This window comes from Annulohypoxylon truncatum, assembly GCF_022578515.1.
Source record: "Annulohypoxylon truncatum strain CBS 140777 unplaced genomic scaffold F4807scaffold_48, whole genome shotgun sequence".
In the NCBI taxonomy this organism is placed as follows: Eukaryota; Fungi; Ascomycota; class Sordariomycetes; order Xylariales; family Hypoxylaceae; genus Annulohypoxylon; species Annulohypoxylon truncatum.
In genome coordinates, this window is record NW_025953834.1 from 74,972 (window position 1) to 92,508 (window position 17,537).

The 17,537-nt window shown below is 48.6% G+C and overlaps 4 protein-coding genes across 4 annotated transcripts; 2 read left to right on the forward strand and 2 right to left on the reverse strand.

The window, feature by feature from the left end:
* The first annotated feature begins 1,550 nt into the window (after window positions 1–1,550).
* Window positions 1,551–3,305, forward strand: F4807DRAFT_296999 (uncharacterized protein). The gene is made up of 3 exons (XM_047994896.1): window positions 1,551–1,966; window positions 2,040–3,192; window positions 3,302–3,305. Exon 2 carries the CDS (start codon window positions 2,153–2,155, stop codon window positions 3,074–3,076), a length of 924 nt encoding a protein of 307 aa, XP_047849509.1. The 5' UTR covers window positions 1,551–1,966; window positions 2,040–2,152; the 3' UTR covers window positions 3,077–3,192; window positions 3,302–3,305.
* Window positions 3,306–3,945: 640 nt separating this feature from the next.
* On the reverse strand, window positions 3,946–4,467 carry F4807DRAFT_465096 (uncharacterized protein; the record flags this gene model as incomplete). The annotated part of the gene is made up of 1 exon (XM_048002236.1): window positions 3,946–4,467. The coding sequence occupies one exon, from the start codon at window positions 4,465–4,467 to the stop codon at window positions 3,946–3,948; it is 522 nt and encodes a 173-aa protein (XP_047849510.1).
* Window positions 4,468–10,982: 6,515 nt separating this feature from the next.
* Window positions 10,983–13,254, forward strand: F4807DRAFT_454250 (fungal-specific transcription factor domain-containing protein; the record flags this gene model as incomplete). Its single annotated transcript, XM_048000553.1, has 2 exons — window positions 10,983–11,314; window positions 11,457–13,254. The coding sequence occupies 2 exons, from the start codon at window positions 10,983–10,985 to the stop codon at window positions 13,252–13,254; spliced, it is 2,130 nt and encodes a 709-aa protein (XP_047849511.1).
* A 792-nt stretch (window positions 13,255–14,046) lies between these two features.
* On the reverse strand, window positions 14,047–15,332 carry F4807DRAFT_297100 (glycoside hydrolase family 16 protein). The gene has a single exon (XM_047994897.1). It carries the CDS (start codon window positions 15,238–15,240, stop codon window positions 14,239–14,241), a length of 1,002 nt encoding a protein of 333 aa, XP_047849512.1. The 5' UTR covers window positions 15,241–15,332; the 3' UTR covers window positions 14,047–14,238.
* Between the last annotated feature and the right edge of the window lie 2,205 nt (window positions 15,333–17,537).

Below are 17,537 nucleotides of genomic sequence, written 5' to 3' on the forward strand. Positions count from 1 at the left end.
AGAAGACCTGAAATCCAGTGACCGAAAAAGGAAACACGGGGTAGTTCCAGGATTAGCCCCACAAACTCTTTAGGTAATGTATTGTACCTGCCGTGTTGAAGTTGAGGTGCCACCATCCAAAACACCCTTGAATGTTTAATTCATGGCAACATCGCCTAGAGAGATGTTGCGATCTGTTTATACTTGCTCACCTAGTTCCTCCCTCTACTTAAATCATGTAGGACGTACTACGTAATCGAAGGTATCACATAACCCCGCCACTTGCGCTCGGAGTGACCCGGACCTCCATCTCCCGTTATCACACGTGGGCATGTGAATTTAGACTCACCGCCACTTATCGAAAACCGATTTCTGGACATCCATTTGTTTGCATACTACCTAACAGACAAAATTCACCAAATTTTTGTCATTGATACTTATATATAGCGCATGTATTACGGTATCTGTATTGCGCAGTGTTTGCTTTGTTAGACTAGGTAGGTATTTAGGTCTAGGTACTTCCAGGCGTGGATAGCTACGGGCGATACTTCCGAATCCGATGATCGGGCCGGATGGAAAATATCTTAGTCTCCAGCTAGGAACAACTCGAACCTTAAACTCTGTCGTCGCTGCGAACAGTGCGTCGCCGTTGCCGTTATTCATTATTCCCCATATCTTGTAGACATCAATCTTACCTAAGGTAACTAACCAATCTTGCCAATTCAATACTTTCTTCATTTCTTTTTCGGCGATCACCAATTCCTTCAACAACACCTCGCGCATATCAACATCATCGGTTCTCCTTTCGCGCAACGTTGTCGACAGCTACCGTAGTACTGAATCTAAAGCTAGCTGCGAGCTGCCTTATATACCCTTACACTTTAACTCCCTAACAGCTGAACAGAGCTGCATGGCATGTCCTGCAGGTTGCTCGATTCTTCATTCTACATATTAATACATACAACCATTTCGTAATAGCTACTTTCATCCAAACGAGCCGGGATCATCAGCAGTCCAGTCAGAAAGAGATCTGAGACAAATTTCAAGCCACTCATCCAGTCCCCCGCCGACACATCTTTCTTGTCATACCTGACTTGCCTGACCTACTACCTACCTAGGCACGGTACAGTACAGTACGTCTCTGCGTCGTATCGTATGTACAGCACCTCCAGGATTCTACGGTCCGATACTTAGCACACTGCGATATCCTGTCCTCTTTCTCCTCATACCCATCTTTTCCCCAAAAAGTTCCAAGAATCCTGACCTCCAAGACCTTATCCCCGGGGTCCCCTCCCCCAAGCCGTCTGGCTGTACACCGACGGACACGCCCACGCCCACGCCCGCTTGGGCAGCTGAACTGTTCTGGCTGACAGACGGACTCTTTGTCTTAGGGGTGTAAATTAGCAAAATTACAGGTATTATGGCTAAGGACAGCGATAATTCCGCCGCAAATGCCGCCCAATCAAAACGACCGGCAGTAAATCGCCATAACAGCGACTCCCAAGTTAGCGACCATGCATCCCACCAACAGCACCGGGCTAAACTTTCAAAACACGTTGTAGGCGGAGGAGCCACAGCTCGTCATCACGCCCGCGTACCATCATCTAAAGGCTTACACAAAAATCACGCCTCCTCCACTTCCAAGTTGACACGAAAACCTACCTCTCCCTCACCTGAACATCCCCCTATGACAGCCCAATCACACCGTCGCGCCACTTCAGACGTTAAGCTGCAGCGCGACCCATCACCCGCCAGTCTCAAGAAGAACTCTTCCCAGTCGAGCTTAAAGCGCAATCGTTCCCATGCCGAGATAGCAAAGCGACCCAAATCTGCCACGAATCTCAAGCGATCTTCGTCCCACAAGGAAGTCAACAAATTAAAAGGCGCAAAGGGTCAAGTCCATTTCGATCTTGGTAGCGACCAGGAAGACGAGTGGGTGGACGCAAGCGCATCCGCCTCGCCCTACCTATCAAGACGCGGATCAGCCGTTAGTAGTGAACCTTCCCCAGGAAAGACGTCGCGTAGCCGGGATAACTCGCGACCTCAGACCCCCCACGAAGAACCGCCGGCCCGTAAACAAGAGTCTCCACTAGACCGCGGAACGGCCCAACATAACCAATATTTGACGTCGCGTCTACTGCAACGTACGCCATCTTCGAGCGCGCCGCCCCAAATGTCTGCCGAAACCGTGTCAGTACGCCATAACTCGGGTTCGCCCGAGTCTCAAGCGAGCCGCGGTCCGTCAAGTCTATTCGGGACACCCAAAAATGCCGCTATAGTAGGTAGCGGAGGGGAAGAGCTCACGTCGCGCTTTGTCAACGGCGGTTCGGGTCCCGGCTCGGGTCCAACGGCCGAGAGCGGTTCATTCTATGCATCGGCACGAGCATCAAGCCAGCGTGCTGAGGGTATACGCCGGCCCCAGTCGCTCGGCAACATGAACCAGAACTACCGAGGATCGGTAAGTGACGATGAGAGTGACAGTGCTCTAGCTCCTCGAACGAGGAGATCGGTTTATAAGGCCGCGCCGGCGGAAAAGTCGCGGACGCAGCAGAAACTTAACCTTCAACGGGCCAGCTCATCCATCGAACCTACTCAACCGGTTGGCGGAGTTGGCGTTGTCGGCGTCAGTCCTTTGGTTGGTGGTAGTGGTTACGACAATAGGGATCCGCGCATAGGTAAATTGCTCGAGCGTACGGGTATGGAATATCTTGTTGTTCGGCGTTATCAGAACCCCATCGCTCGTTCCATAGCAAGGCTGTCGAAACTCCCTGGCGCAAATAAGAGCCAGCATATACCTAATCAGAACGGAGCTAATGGGACGGTAAATGGGAAGAGGACGTCGGCCCTAGGCGGCACGGGTCGCCTTGATCTCAGCCAGAACTATACTACAGACAAGGCAAAATCGAGGCCTACCACGCCACGGCAAGGGACGTCAATACGGGTGAACGGGACAAATTCTAGTTTCGATGGGGAAGAGGAAAGGCTCCACGACCGGATAAGTGGATCCAGTTATGCAGATGGGGCAGACGATGGCGTTGCAGCAATTTTACGGAATCTTTGGGACAAGAGCATGGATCTGAGCGCAAGTCAGGAATGAGTGAGTTTATTGAGAGGCGTTCTTATTAGGGCATGATCGAGTTGGTTGGGAACTCGTGGGTCCGCATACGCATATTAGTGGTATAGTCATACGATACGAAAAGTGAATAATAATTGGTAATGTTTTTGCGCCATGTTGGTTGTTCTGTTCTTGGATACCTGTATTTGATCTTATTGCATGCGATATACGATATTATGCTAATTGTTGACATCCCGTCTAAAGCAGATTGTCGTAGCTAACACGCCCAATATTCATTATCGAGTACGAAGTCTTAACAGAGAGACAGGATGTCAATAATTTTCTGGTTTCGATTATCGTAGCTGTATGATACCGGACATTTAAAATGCACCGAACGAACAGGAAACTAGTCGGACTAGCTATTAACTTAATATATTGGTTACAGGTAGTCACGAACCTATCATCAAGTCAATGGGTACTTTGAGCACTGGGGATATCAAAAGGGGTAGTATAATGAAGGAGACAACTGAATCTCTTGTGATACTTAAGCCTACGACGAAGAAAGATGGGAGTTTATTCATTATCCTCAAAAGCCAGCAACAACAACTAACTATGAAGGCAGATGACTACCGCCGGGTTGGTTCAGTGGTGCTTTTGATAGCCCACTCTAAATGAAACTATCGCGAGAGCTACCGTTGGTCAACCCGGTATACCCACTCCTATGAAGGAGCTCATCAACTTGGTTTTTAGGGGTCAAGATATCCACGTAACGCCGTAACTCCTCGCGACACCTTTATCCAGCCTTATCCATCCGAAGCCGGATACACCTAACATCATATACACCCCGACGCCTGCTCCCGCCTCGTCGCCCCTCATCACCCCACCCAACAAAAGGCGCTTCGTTTCAATTCCTAATAGTCTCCAACGAATGAAACCGTTGCTATATGCACCGCAAAGCGGCAGATGAGCGTAAGCCTCCACTCGATCACAAATCCAACCCAGTACCACGCCCATCCCGAGGCGATGGTGCCGAGCCCCGGCGGGCCCCAGTGTATCGCCACAAATAGCCCCCACAAGGCCGCCGCGACACATCCGCTCAAGATTCGGCATGTACATAAAGAACCTTCGTACATAGTGAAATACGTGAGAAAGATCCCGGTGCCGAACATGGTTATACCGTCCAATCCGAACATAACCGTGTTGTCTGTTTCGGGGTCGAGGGTAGAGAGGAAGTAGAATATGCAGACAGTGATCGCGTGTACCGTTCCCACGCAAATGATTACGATTACAGTGTCAACATCCTTCTTATAGGGGAGACGGGCCGGCGGGGATTGAGATGTTTGGGGAATGGCTGTGTAAGGGAGGCAGCGCGAGTCGTCGTTGTCGCTGGTCAGCCAGTGTACGTACCCCATGAAGGCAGCGACGGCTGCCATCACGAACACAAGGAAAAGTCCGATTTGTAATATTTCCCAGGCCATAGATAGTAATTTTGGTGTGCAACTGTACGACTTTTCGCGTGGAGACGTACAAATATGGTTGTGAGGTACCCTTTATATTAAGATGGTCTCGACTGAGGTAGATGCGTTCCTAAGCCAACGACAATGATATTCGATATGCTTCGTTAATTAGCCCTGGCTGGAAAGTGCTATCGTTAGTTATGTGCATGTATGTCCTAAGCGTTCTAAGTTTCCCCTATTGTCTGCCCATGCTCTTGAGCGTCGAGTTTACTTAGCCACTCAAGTAGTAGTAGGCGTGTATACAGAAACTTGACGCCATCGACGCATTTCCACATAAGCGCTCAGGCCTTCGTGGAACTATATCAAGTAAACAGTAGGGAAGTTCAGGGGACCCTTCAGGTCAAGCTTCGTGGCGTAACTTTGGCTTTGTTCACTTATGATAGCTTGGACACTACTAATCTCGCTGACATCTCATATACAGCCCAAGTAGTCAAAAACGCGCCCAGATGAGGTGATATAGAGACCCTTCACGAAGAGGCTATCGAGTTATTATTATTACTCGTAGCTACCTCAACCTCAGCAGTGCCACCAAATGTAGATATGAAGTCTCCTAGGTAGCTATCACCTTAAAAGATCGCTATAGCTTTCTTTCCTTGTAGGCGTGTTGTAGAGAATCTTCGGTTTACTTGTATAATACCCAGGTAGCTGTTCGTGTATAATATAACTGGCTTTATTGTTCGACGTATGAAATACACGGCCGGTAAGATTGGATATACAGAGTCTAAGACACTTACATTTACCTACCCGCATTATATCCCAATACTAATTCTATACTGAGACAAGATGGTCCTTCTATATGAAATGGCACGCCCAAGCTATCCAGAGGGCATCATCTGTATCGATTATCATAGTATGAGGATATGGGTTTCCCTCGTGCTGTTTCTGTTCCATCTACTTTCCCTGTGTACAGTATTTATCGCGGCCGGATTCAACCACCGTGAGCAGGACATGGCGTTGTCATCATGTCAAAGACCATGGTCGCCATCGGTGGCATCTAAGCTATCCGCGTAACCTAGGCGCCGATGATCTTTCTCGTCTACCTGTTAAACCCCGGAATGGGGCAGGCGACTACGGGCTTCGAATTCCTGTACGGAGCTACGTAGGTAGCTTTCTGGATTGGATGGGTGCGTGAGTGGAACAACCGGCCTTCCTAGAAAGCGGTTCGAGGCGGTCCGCCCGGGCGTTACGGGCGTTACGAAATCGAGCGTGTACTCGTCTATGAAAGCTTAGATGGCTATGAACAGGCTTGATGGAACGATTTTTGGATTTCGGGCGTTGTGGTTCGGCATAACTTGACAAGACGTCTTGGGAGAATTGTCTGGTTTACTCTGGGACCTTGGGAGACTAGAGTAGATACCAGTTAGCAATAGAGATCGGGTTCAGGGTACTCGCTAGGTTTCGTCTTGTATGCCAATGTGCAAAAAATAACTATTCTTAGCGAATTTACTTGAGCGGGTTATATCATAGATGTCCTAGCTGCACCTATATCACTTCATCCTTGCGTTGATCGTGAATAGAATGTTCAGGAGACACCGGGATAAAAGCAACCAAGCTCAACAGCATTGTTTCAACCATTATGTCAGCAATGTCAAGTCCTAGGGCTGAGTGTCATAAGGTTTAAGCACGTTGTCAATGGTTCGTAGTATGATAGAAATATTGATATCAAACAAATCATGGATACATTAATCCAAGTAGTTTTATTGCAGAAGGTAGCCCGATTTGATATATGTACGATGGGCTCCCCTGAGCTTATCTTTTCACCCAGGATCATCATCGGGGATATCGCATAAACAGCTATCTTATCATGACCTTCCTTCTTCATAGCGTGGATCTTAATTAGGTACTTACATGTGGCTTCGATAAGAGGACGCCTCCATTTAATTTGAATTTCCATTACCCTGGTTGACTTGGTAAAATGTTACCGTGGTCACTGACAACATTAGAAATTGTCGTGTTGCTATTACGAATCCCTCACGAAGTTCCATATCCATGGAACGAGCACATAGGAGCATGATGATACATTTTGTTCAAGAGGACGTGGCATAATATAATTACCTATTTCTCAAGTGTTTCATAACTTTTCTGTAGGACTTGAACTTAAGATCCATACTGACAAGGCTCTAATATGAAGAAATTAGGATGGACGATTTTTTTTGTGTGTACGTACCTAGATATGCTTGATAATAATGTTTGTGCCATTTACAAGAGGTCTTGTGTTGGCAATCAAGGAGAACCCATCTCTAGGGGTGCCAATAAGACGATATCATTCAGCCCAAGCAATCACCAATTCCATCATGTTAGAAGAACGAAGAAATCAGCCTCGCCTAAAGCCCGAGACCTGAATATTGTCAAGGCGTCTCAGCTTTACGATGCCTCACTACGCTTGGCGCCGTAGTCAATAGCTATTTTAATCCGAGATCAACCGTATTGCTCTCGCCATGTTAGAGCCTGTGTAGGTAATCGTCCCTCGAATGAAGGTTACGCAATGAGCTTGATAACGATACTCATAACTGTTCTAGAAGGTAGCTGCTAAATTAAACAAAGATGTCTGTGTTGTCATCCAATTAATGAAACTTCTTACTCATATGATTGATATAGTAAGGGAGACATTATCATGATTCATTGTTATGTTTAAAAATACTAAGCATGGTTTGGGGTTGTGGAAGTTTGTTTCTCGTGTTAATATCATGATTGCCGAGTGAGATGGAGGGAAGCCAAGAAACCTAAGAGATAGCTCAGCCATCATTTGGTACATATCTGCAGAGCACGCATCGATCGAGGATATTGGTCATGGCAAAGTCATTATGTCCGAAGATTTGGAGACAGTGCTTGTAGGTATTAGAAGCTTATAGGCTGGCCTTAACCAAGGTTAATATGCAACCCCACGAAGATGACCTCCAGGAATTCAATCGTGGTTCGATAGTGGACGCATTCTCACCTTGGATGTGAGAGAGTATGTATAACGGTATCCTTGCTGACCTTACTTATACCTCCTACTGTATGTACATGGTCATCGTTGCCAATGCGGGATCTTAGTCCGGCGACGATTCCTATAGGTGTTGCCGTTAGTACTACCCTTTTTGCACCAATTCGCGGCCTGTGCCGTCGCTGCGCGTCTGTGTTGCACATGTAGCGAGCCTCTTTATTACATACTTTTCGAGAGCTGCACAGAATGATTCCTCGCCTTCGCTTGGCCTGCTTGGCTTCTGAGACTTGAGGCTTCTCCGAGTATCCACAAGGTCACAGCATTACCGCGTCGCTGCATCGGTGCCTTAGCGCCAAGAGGCTCTTATTGTTCTTGCCGGCATGGGACCATGGGTTGAGTCCGAGGCCGTGCTTCTTATTCAACAACTCGAGTCATACATAGTGACAGCGCATCACGAGACAGCGCGAAGCTGTCTGGTATTATGGGAGAAATGTAGGAAGATGGAGCGGGGATCTCTTTTGGGCATTTATGTCGCATGTCAAAATTAACCCTGTCTCTCTCACCTGTCTGTCTGTGACAACCCTGAGACTGGGGCAGGGATAGGTTAAAAGTAATTCTGCATTGGGGACCAAGGCCATCGCAAGGACCATCGCAAGCCACGGCGGGATCGCACCGGCTCTGACTGGGTTCGACGCCGGGTTGGCACGCGGGGAGTGAGATCATAGGCGGGAGATAGATGGTGGCTGATAGCGGATCGTGGGGGACCCAGAAAATTGGTCGAATAATGTGGAATGGGTGACAGGGCTACCTGACAGATAGATCAACGAATACCTCGATACCCTTGATTTTTTTTTTCTCTTTACCAACGTTGCGGTGACGTCCCAGTCTTGTCCCTAAGAAATGCCATGCCTTATTAGGACCGAGACGGTGACATAATTCACTCTGCTTGTAAGACGCTAACACTAAGATCATTGGCTCTTCCGAGAATGCAACCGAATCCTTCGGAACGATATTAGTTGAGTTGCAGCCGATGGAAACTTGGTGATGCGGTAAAGGCAAGGAAGAGGGAAAAAAAATTAAACTGGGTGGAAGAAGAAAAAATCAGATACGACATGCATCTTGTTATACCTAGGTATGTACATAATACCTACCTAGAAATACATAATATTAGGTTTTAATCTAACCCTTTTTTTGGTTATCCAAACTTGGTCGTTGAGTCGATGTTTCCTAAGTTTACTTGTACTGTATTTACTAAATGTTCAATGATATATGTAATAATGAGTCGTTAAAAATTAGGTGCTCATTCCACAATTGAATCTCTACAACCCTGCCCCAGACGACCCAGATATGTACGTAGGTACCTTGCAAATACCTGATAAGAAATGCACGTGCTCTTACATTTAAGTACCTTCCTAGGCACAAATAAATTTTATACTGAACTGACATGACGATTTGTAATAAACATAACAATTACAAAAACCGAAAGAGAAAGCGATGCGCAACTGGGTACTCAGATCCTCAAACTCCGTATGCGGACTCGAATTTGAATTGCTGTACGTTCACAATGGATACTTGGACTCTTCTCGCCATTAGGTACCCGAGATTGACGAAACTACGAGACTACGAAACTACAAAATGGCATTTCACTATTCTAGGTGCTTAATTGATCCCATTGTCCCACTTCTATTTCGCCCTTCTCTGCCCAAAGAACACTAAGGAACCCTGCGCGATTCGGGATAGTCGAACGATTACGTTAAATATATTCGCGCTACTAGCCGTATTCCACCAAAGACATACTTTCTATTTGGTAATGGAAGCAATTCTGTGCAGGCTTTGGCTTGTCCCTGAGTCCCCTAATTTATCATTTCCAACCCAAAGTCATAGATTAGATCAGACCGCATAAGTACCCGGTACGGACACGGTACTCGCTTCTCCGATCCCGTGCTCTCTTCCCCTAAGGGATCCGGCCTACCCCATTAGCCACCGCCCCCGTCTCAGTTGAGGCTGTCTCTTCCCCGCCATGTCGTCGCGATGTACCCTCGACATTGCACGAGCTAACACGGGTAAGGTGCATACCATACTCTGATCTAACTTCATGGAAATGTTTCCCGAAACTCTCGTTATTACAATTTATTTTCTGTCATTATATCAAAAGATAAGATTATCTTTAGGTTATCAATTACTCCATTATAATTCGCTCGTTTCGATTTCAATCCCTTTTCGTTCCTAAGCCAAATGACATGTCATTTGCTTCTTCCTCGACTACCGCCTGCACAGTTTACCATGTCTAGTACTCTAAATATCGATATCATTATCATTATGACTACCGGTATTCCGTACATCTTCAATTAGTATTACCAAATCCATGTTTTAGCGGTAAAGGTCGATCATAGGCGACTCTCGATCGACCCCCTTTTGCCCCCCTTTGGGACAAGGAACAAGAGAGAGAGAGAGAAAAGAGTACAACAGAGTTAGCCGCAGAGAGCAGAGAGTCCCTGGCCTCATCCCTTGAACCAACTGGCTGTCGTCTACCTACCTAGGTTGTTGGCCTGACCCGCCTTGTCCGTATCATTATCGCTCTTCGACTTCAGTCTAAATCTCTCTCTCTATGCATCTCACTTTAAACTTACATGGGCTTTATTTACCTACCCATTACCTACGTACTTCACTTCTCCTCCTCCCTGTAGATATACATATCTAGCTTCCCCCCCAATCAGCTCTCCCTTAACTGGTACATATACATTTCAATGACGACGATAAGCCAAGCTTATCTTATACTTGCTTCTATCATTACCTAGTGTATCTCAGCCGTCGGCATACGGAGCAATTACAATATACTAACCGTGGTTTGGCCTATCGCGGCGTTATAATCGCGATTCTAGGCCTGACCCCTTGACCGGAACAATCACGAGCGCATGCGCCATTTGGGTCTGCATGCGGCCTTGTATCTGACGGTGGTTATTTACCAGAAACGATAGGACAGCAGAGATACAGGACCCGGGTTCAAGGTATATTTGATTTCCCCGGCTTCAAATTCGATAAGACAGATCCCACCAGACTGGTCTGGGTTGGTGTTGAAACACGCGGCACAACTCGCGTGGTCATTTTACCTGCGTCTTCCGTTCCTTGACGCCTCCCGTGCCACTTAACAGCCTTATCATCCCAACCTTCCTTATCAAGCATTCCACGAGGTCCCATAGGGAGTTCCTCGAAGCAGTGGAGAGTGCAGAGATCTGCGGTTCTCTGCTACGATTCGACGTTGTATTGCGCCAGCGGGCCCTGTTCCTTCAAGAGGCATTTCCAGACTCCCTATTCGGTAACCCATCATACCCCCTCTGTCTGGATATAGGCCCATTACATCACCTTGTCACCTTGTAGCCCGGCCCTACCAGGCGACCCGTCATTTGGCGTCTACCTAAGCGGACCCGACAGTGATACGGCGAAGCCGACCTCAGCGAGCACACAGCTAGCGGTGCTGGGCGCAATCCGCTTAATAATTTTAGCCATGACCAGTCTTAGCACTCTTCCTCGGACGGCTCCTATTGCTATTGCTCCTAAACCCTTGCAGCTATTTCCTAGTCGCCCGCATAACCAGGACGCATCTTTGAATAGTATGAACAGTAATGATTCGACAGACTCAGACTCAGCTGTAAGTGGAGGCGGATCCCCTTGTGAATCTTGTCTGAGAAGGCGATTTAAGTGCGTCATCGGGGACGACGAGGAGAGCTGCATCTCTTGCCAAGTCCACGGAGTCCCATGCTCTCTAAATCAGAGCCCTCAGCCTCGTAAAAGAAAGTTAGCGCGTGACTCTACCGAAGAAAGTAACGGGAAGAGAGGGTGAGTGCTCACCGATTCTTTCATTCGTTGACCCCCATCCTTACGTTATCACTTGCAGCCCATGGTCGACAAACTCTTGGACAGAAAAAAATCGCTGACATACTATTGGCCAATGCAGCTCACCCGGCAGGTCTGATAACAGGAGAAGGCGGCAACGTCAGGCCAGCTTGTCAAGTACAACTGCTAGCACTTCTTTAATCGAGGAGATGGCTAATTTTGGTGGCCCGACTTTACTAAAGCGCTCTCTTGGTCTCCAAGAAGATCGCTATAGCCAATACATCGGTCCTACTACCGATTTTGAGCCCTCTTTGATCAACCTATCTCCGTTCGACCCTCAAGATGAGAGCTTACTTGCCCGGGGAACTCTCAGGAAAGTGAGCGATAATGATACGTTCTTAATGTTACCTGACAATGCCACGCCTGGCCACGAGCATCAGTATGACGACACCGACGAGATTCAACGGCTGGTGGCGCCCTACGGCCGCAAGTTAATCGACCTCTATTTCGAAGTCGTACATCCGGCTTTTCCCATTATTCAAAAATCCATCTTCTACGAAAAATACGATCGAAACTACCGGGAGTTTTCGCCGGCGTTGTTGGCCGCTGTTTACATCCTCGCTATCAATTGGTGGGACCACTCGGAGGAGCTTTCGAAAAACCAGCGACCCAATGTGCGGGAACTTGAGAGATTAATACGGTCTTCTCTGGCCGATGCCATGTGGCGCCCGAAACTTTCCACCGTCCAGGCCGGGCTCTTGCTCTCACAGCGACCCGAGGGGGACCAATGGGCCCCGACCGCCCAGATCGTGGCGATCGCCCAAGAGCTCGGCCTCCACCTAGATTGCACGCATTGGAAAATTCCGCCTTGGGAGAAGGGTCTGAGGAAGAGACTTGCATGGGCTCTGTACATGCAAGATAAGTGGGGAGCCCTTGTTCACGGACGGCCATCACATATCTTTAGCTCCAACTGGGTCGTGCAACCTCTAGCACCGAACGACTTCTCTGAAGCCGAATTAGACGACCAGGATCCAGAGAAGAAGCTTGACATTGAAAGAGGCCGGACGCTATTCGTTCAGATGATCTACCTCACGCAAATCCTGGCCGAGATACTCGAAACATTCTACACGCTCGAAGCCATGCAGAACGTTAGCAATGCCGGTCCACAAGGTACCCATCTTGTTTTGGGTATGGCAAAGCCTATCCAGCTGAAGCTTAAAGAATGGTACGCTGCGCTTCCGACCGCGATCCGCATGGACTCTTCTTTCCAGTCCGGCAGCGTCACGTCCACTCGTTTATCAAGCATCGGGTATCTCCACCTGGCTTACTTCGCAACGGAAATAACGCTGCATCGTCGAATTATCCGGTCTCTCGAGACAGAATCGCAGGCTGTCGACCCCTATGTCCAGCACATCTGCCGTAGTGCTGCGAAGGCCCGTCTGATATCCGCTATGGATTTTGTCAATCGCCTGACACCTCAACATCTCCGGTCCTTCTGGTTCTTTGCCTCAAAAACCAACTTCGCTTTGATCGGTACCTTCGGGTCGCTTTTGTGGGCAACCTCGCCAGGTCGCGAAGAGGCCGACTGGTATCGGCGCAGGCTCGGAGAGTACCGTTGGACATTAAGTGTCAGTAGCAAGCCTGGCGAATCCAAGGGCTTGACCGAATTTGCCATGGGTATGCTTGACATATCGACCGGGCTGTTGAAGAAACTCCCTGAAAAACCGGAACTGAGCCGCAGCGGAAATGCTATTGAATTTGATCCTAGAAGACGACAGAGCGTTCTATCCATGGGTATGGGTACTTCTGTCGGAGAGCTTTATGGCGGGATGGGCGGTGCAGACATCAACAATATCCAAAGCCCTGAGAGCCCGATAGATAGTAGCGACGAAGACTATGACACATTCGCCCCAATGGCTGGAATGGCCTCTATGGGCGACTGACCGAGTTGTATGAAGGGTTCTTTTCTTTCCCCTTTTTGGGGGTTTTCTTTTGGTGCATAGTTAGAATGGGGATTGGCGAATGAAGTAGGAATAGAAAAGCGATGGGATGAGGCAAGGTCACGCCATAGGCACGAAATCTGACGACTAATCGGGTGCATGAAAACATCCAATATATATCCTTGGGTATGGACAGTATTGCGAAGGGGTTGGCATTTATTTCACCGTTTCACTTATTCCTCATTCATATGTTGTCATCTCGAATACCCCATCTAGAGGTCATCTGCTTTGCGCTTGTCGGCTATCTAATGTTGTCGATACTGGGTTGCATGCATCGCGAATAGTATTTGTTGGCTGGTTGAGGATACGTTCGTCAGGAAGGGCAAAAAAAGGCTTTTTTTTTTCGAGTCGCATGGTTGAACGGATGCATAGCGCTTTAAGATGAATGTTGTGTAGCTACGAGCAATCAATTGAACACGTTGAGTTTATGTATCGTGCTTCAATGAGTGCTTCATGTGGTGAGTCCAATTATCTTAGAAACCTCTGGTCTGTTACTAACTTTTATTTTCGAGATGATCAGGTCTGGAATACAGGGCAATTCTAATGATAATATTGTGGTCATTAACATCTATCCTGCTCTTTATGGCCGTTGATTGAAGTTTCACGTACCATCAAGGTATCCTACCCGACAAGATGTCACACATAGATATCTTCGTATGAGCACGCCCTTTTGATCAACCTGGTATTTTGAACTATATACAAAAAGGTAAAAGATTTTCAAATATGCTACCCGTAGCATGACGCACGCTTACTACACTTCTATATACCATAGACCGTTCCGACATCAATAGTCATACACACATACCATATTCCATCCAGCTTTCATACCGAGATAACCACCCAAGAGATTCTTTGAGCTCAATAGTAGAGCGACAAGGAGACTAACAGGGCGAGGAGCAGATTCAAGATCCACCCCTCTACCGGGATTCAATGAGCCGAACTCAGCGCCGGGACGCCGGCCGCGGTGCCTAGGTCGAAGCTGCAGATGTTGGCGGCCGCGCACTGCTTGTAGCTCGAGGGCTCGGCCGTGTTGTTGTAGATCAGCTCGATCCACTGGATCTGCAGGTTCGCGCTCTGGCCGCTCGCCATCGTGCCGCTCCAGCTGCCGCCGTCGGACCACGCGTTGAAGAGGAGCGTGGTCGGGTCCACCGGCGCCTGGTACGTGATCTGCGCGACGTGCGCGCCGTCGACGTACCAGTCGCTCTTGCCCGGCGTCCAGTCGTACCGGTGCACGCGCCAGTTCGACCATGAGCCGGAGATCTTGACCTCCTTCGTCGCGTTCGGCCGCGACACCCCGCTCACCGTCGCCGGCTGGTTCGTGTAGTGCACCTGCGTGGTGGCGTCGGACGTCAGGAACTCGGTGTCGGCCTCCTGCACGTTCGCCTCCGAGGCCGCGTCCCGGTACGTGAACATGGCGGTCACGGCGCCGGGGGCGCCCTTCGTGCGCGCATACATGCGCATCGAGACGTACTGGTACGAGGAGCTGATGCTCTGCAGCTCGGCCGAGGACTGGAAGTTGCCGTTGCTGGCCGGGTGGCGGTAGGTGCGGAGGGAGAGCCAGGTCTTGGAGTTGGGGACGGAGTCGGTGTTGGCCTCGATGTAGACGTCGTTCTTGGAGTACTCGTTGAAGACGGCGCCGCTGTCGGTCCAGGCCTGGATCGACCAGGTGCTGGTGAAGTTGGTCGTGTTGAAGTAGGCGTGCGTCACCGGCGCCGCGAGCGCCTGCGCGCGGTTGTTGATGGCCGCCGGCACGCGCGGGTTCGCGATGTTCCGGAAGTCGAAGAACTTGTAGTGCGCGAAGTACGCCGGCGACGTCCCGTTCGTCAGGTAGCACTGGCACCGCGAGGGGTCGACCGCCGTGGCGGCCTGCGCGGTTTGGGCGCCGAGGAGAGCGGCGGCGGCGGCCAGGAGAGAAGTCGCGGAGACCATGGTTAGGAGGTACCTAGGTAGGTAAGACACTGCTGGTCTTGGCCGTGGGATTCCTCAGGAGTGGGGTGGGGAGGGTATTTGAGAGTTGAGAGTGGATGAGATGGGGGGAATGTGTGATCTGGGTTGATGATCTTCTTTTCTGGTGTAGGAATAGCTACCCTGAGACACCTTTATATAATGGTCCTGCTAAGCATGCGATCCGTCGTCTCTGGTGACGTTTGTTCGGGACTGAGCCGCTTGCTGGCCACCTCCAGGAATTAGACCGAGACCTCAGGCGAAACAGATGCCACCCTAATCCCGATTGGAACTGCCTACGCTGGTAGGCGTGCAAGACAATATTTTTCCTTCACCATAGCCTCCTCCCAGCGAAGTTCGGTGCGCTCCCATGACATATGGACTCCATATGTGGATATGGATGATGCAGTATCGCGAGTCAGTCGCCGGCAGCTGATCCAAAACCCTCATGGCTAACTTCGGTGCACTAGGCCTATTAGCTTGGAGAACGGCTGCAATTCACAGATTTGAGTTCATCGCACCCCTAGGCCGATGAGAGGGACAGGGAATCGATCTCACTAATTCTCATAGATCATAGGGATAGGATCCTGATCGTTCATCTTCTCTTTGGGTAAGTAGGTAGTCTTTGCCATTAAGGGGTTATGTTGGTAGTACGTAAAGGGCATTGAACGTCCAGAAAGGGGAGGTAAGTTGAAGTTTAATATCCATGGGCGTTGGAAAGTAAGGGCATCTCTCTCTCGACTTTGGCGACACGTTGGTGGCACGCGTAGGCGAAGTTTCAAAACGCGGTAATCAAATCCTCCTTCACTTCCCCAGCTTACATGCTAGAGACGAGCCATCCCCTACCCCTGCGCCGCTCAAGGTCCGATTACTCCGCCCCCGGTCCCAGACTTCTGGTTACTTACAACTTTATTATAATTATGACCATATGCATAAGGCTTAACAACGTTACGTCAGGCACACGGTTATCACAACGTTGAGTTGTGACCTGCCGTACCGGGCTATGCAACTGGTTGCATCTGCTTTATAAAGACTTGATCCCCAACTACTACATACGAATGACGTTATGGCCTGACTGGTCACTTAATTTGAGGTTCTCAACTTACGTTGGTAATCCTTCGTCACGGAGTTATTGTGTTGCACTAGATTTTACATTTGATTTGAACTAATGTGTTCATGTCTGGCCCAAGTTAATTAGGTCTCAAGCTTGTTCCTGACGATCGTAGGCTTCTTGCGCTATCGCGGTCCAGGGTCCTGTCGTACGCCAGTCGACCCTCGGCACAGCTAATAAGACTAAAGTTGACAATCTTGTGAGCAGGACTCAAGCGTTAAAGGGTTTTCAGATCGCCTGAAGATGCCTAGTTACTGGATACTCGGCCGAGGCCGGAAAATTCATAACGACTTGACACTAACACTGGATTGCGCGTCTAAAAAGATGGCTTTGGTGGAAGGAATATTGTAGGATTTCCTTACAACTATCCACTCTTCAGCTCTTCTTAGACTGCGGAGGCTATAAAAGCCACCGAGGTTTAATATGCTAGCTCTCTTCGTGGCCATTACCTACATGTACTACCTACTCACCTACATAGCTTCAATGTTTGAATGGAATATACAGCCTTGATTGGTAAGCTCTATCCTAACGATGTAGACTAACGTTAAGATCTATGCCTAGTCATCTACTTAGAGAGATCACGCTTATTTAGTGTTCGGGCTCTATACTATCCACGATACTAATCGGGGATAACGTGGAGAGGGAAAATTTATGCTTGGACCTCCATAACCCCGGAAAATGGTTATATATATCTATGGATATAGGATACGTAATCGCTACTATCCCAAGAGCCTCATAGAACTGTCCGTCAGTTAAAGGTGTCTATTCTCTATAAAGTCCTACTCCATGATGCATTTCCACTCAAACCTATAACGTACCCCGGCATTTCGAAAAGTCCAATTGCAAATCTGTGGATATCTTATTCTTGGCGAACCTTGTATTGACTGCCGTCCTTGGAAACTGGGATTTGGGAAACTTGACTTGAGTGATTGTGTCGTCAACAGTGTCTAGCGTACATGGATATAGCCTTGAACTCGTAGTACATAGAACCCTGTTAGTACCACACTACATAGACTACCTAGGCAATTACTCAGCGCTTAGTACTACTGCACTTTTGGCGGTTATGTTCTCTAGAACACATAGGGACTCTATATATCCTCTCAAATGTAGGTACCTACTAACTCCTTCCATTGAGACCAAAAAAGTCTTTCACATCTTCTAATCTAGTTCG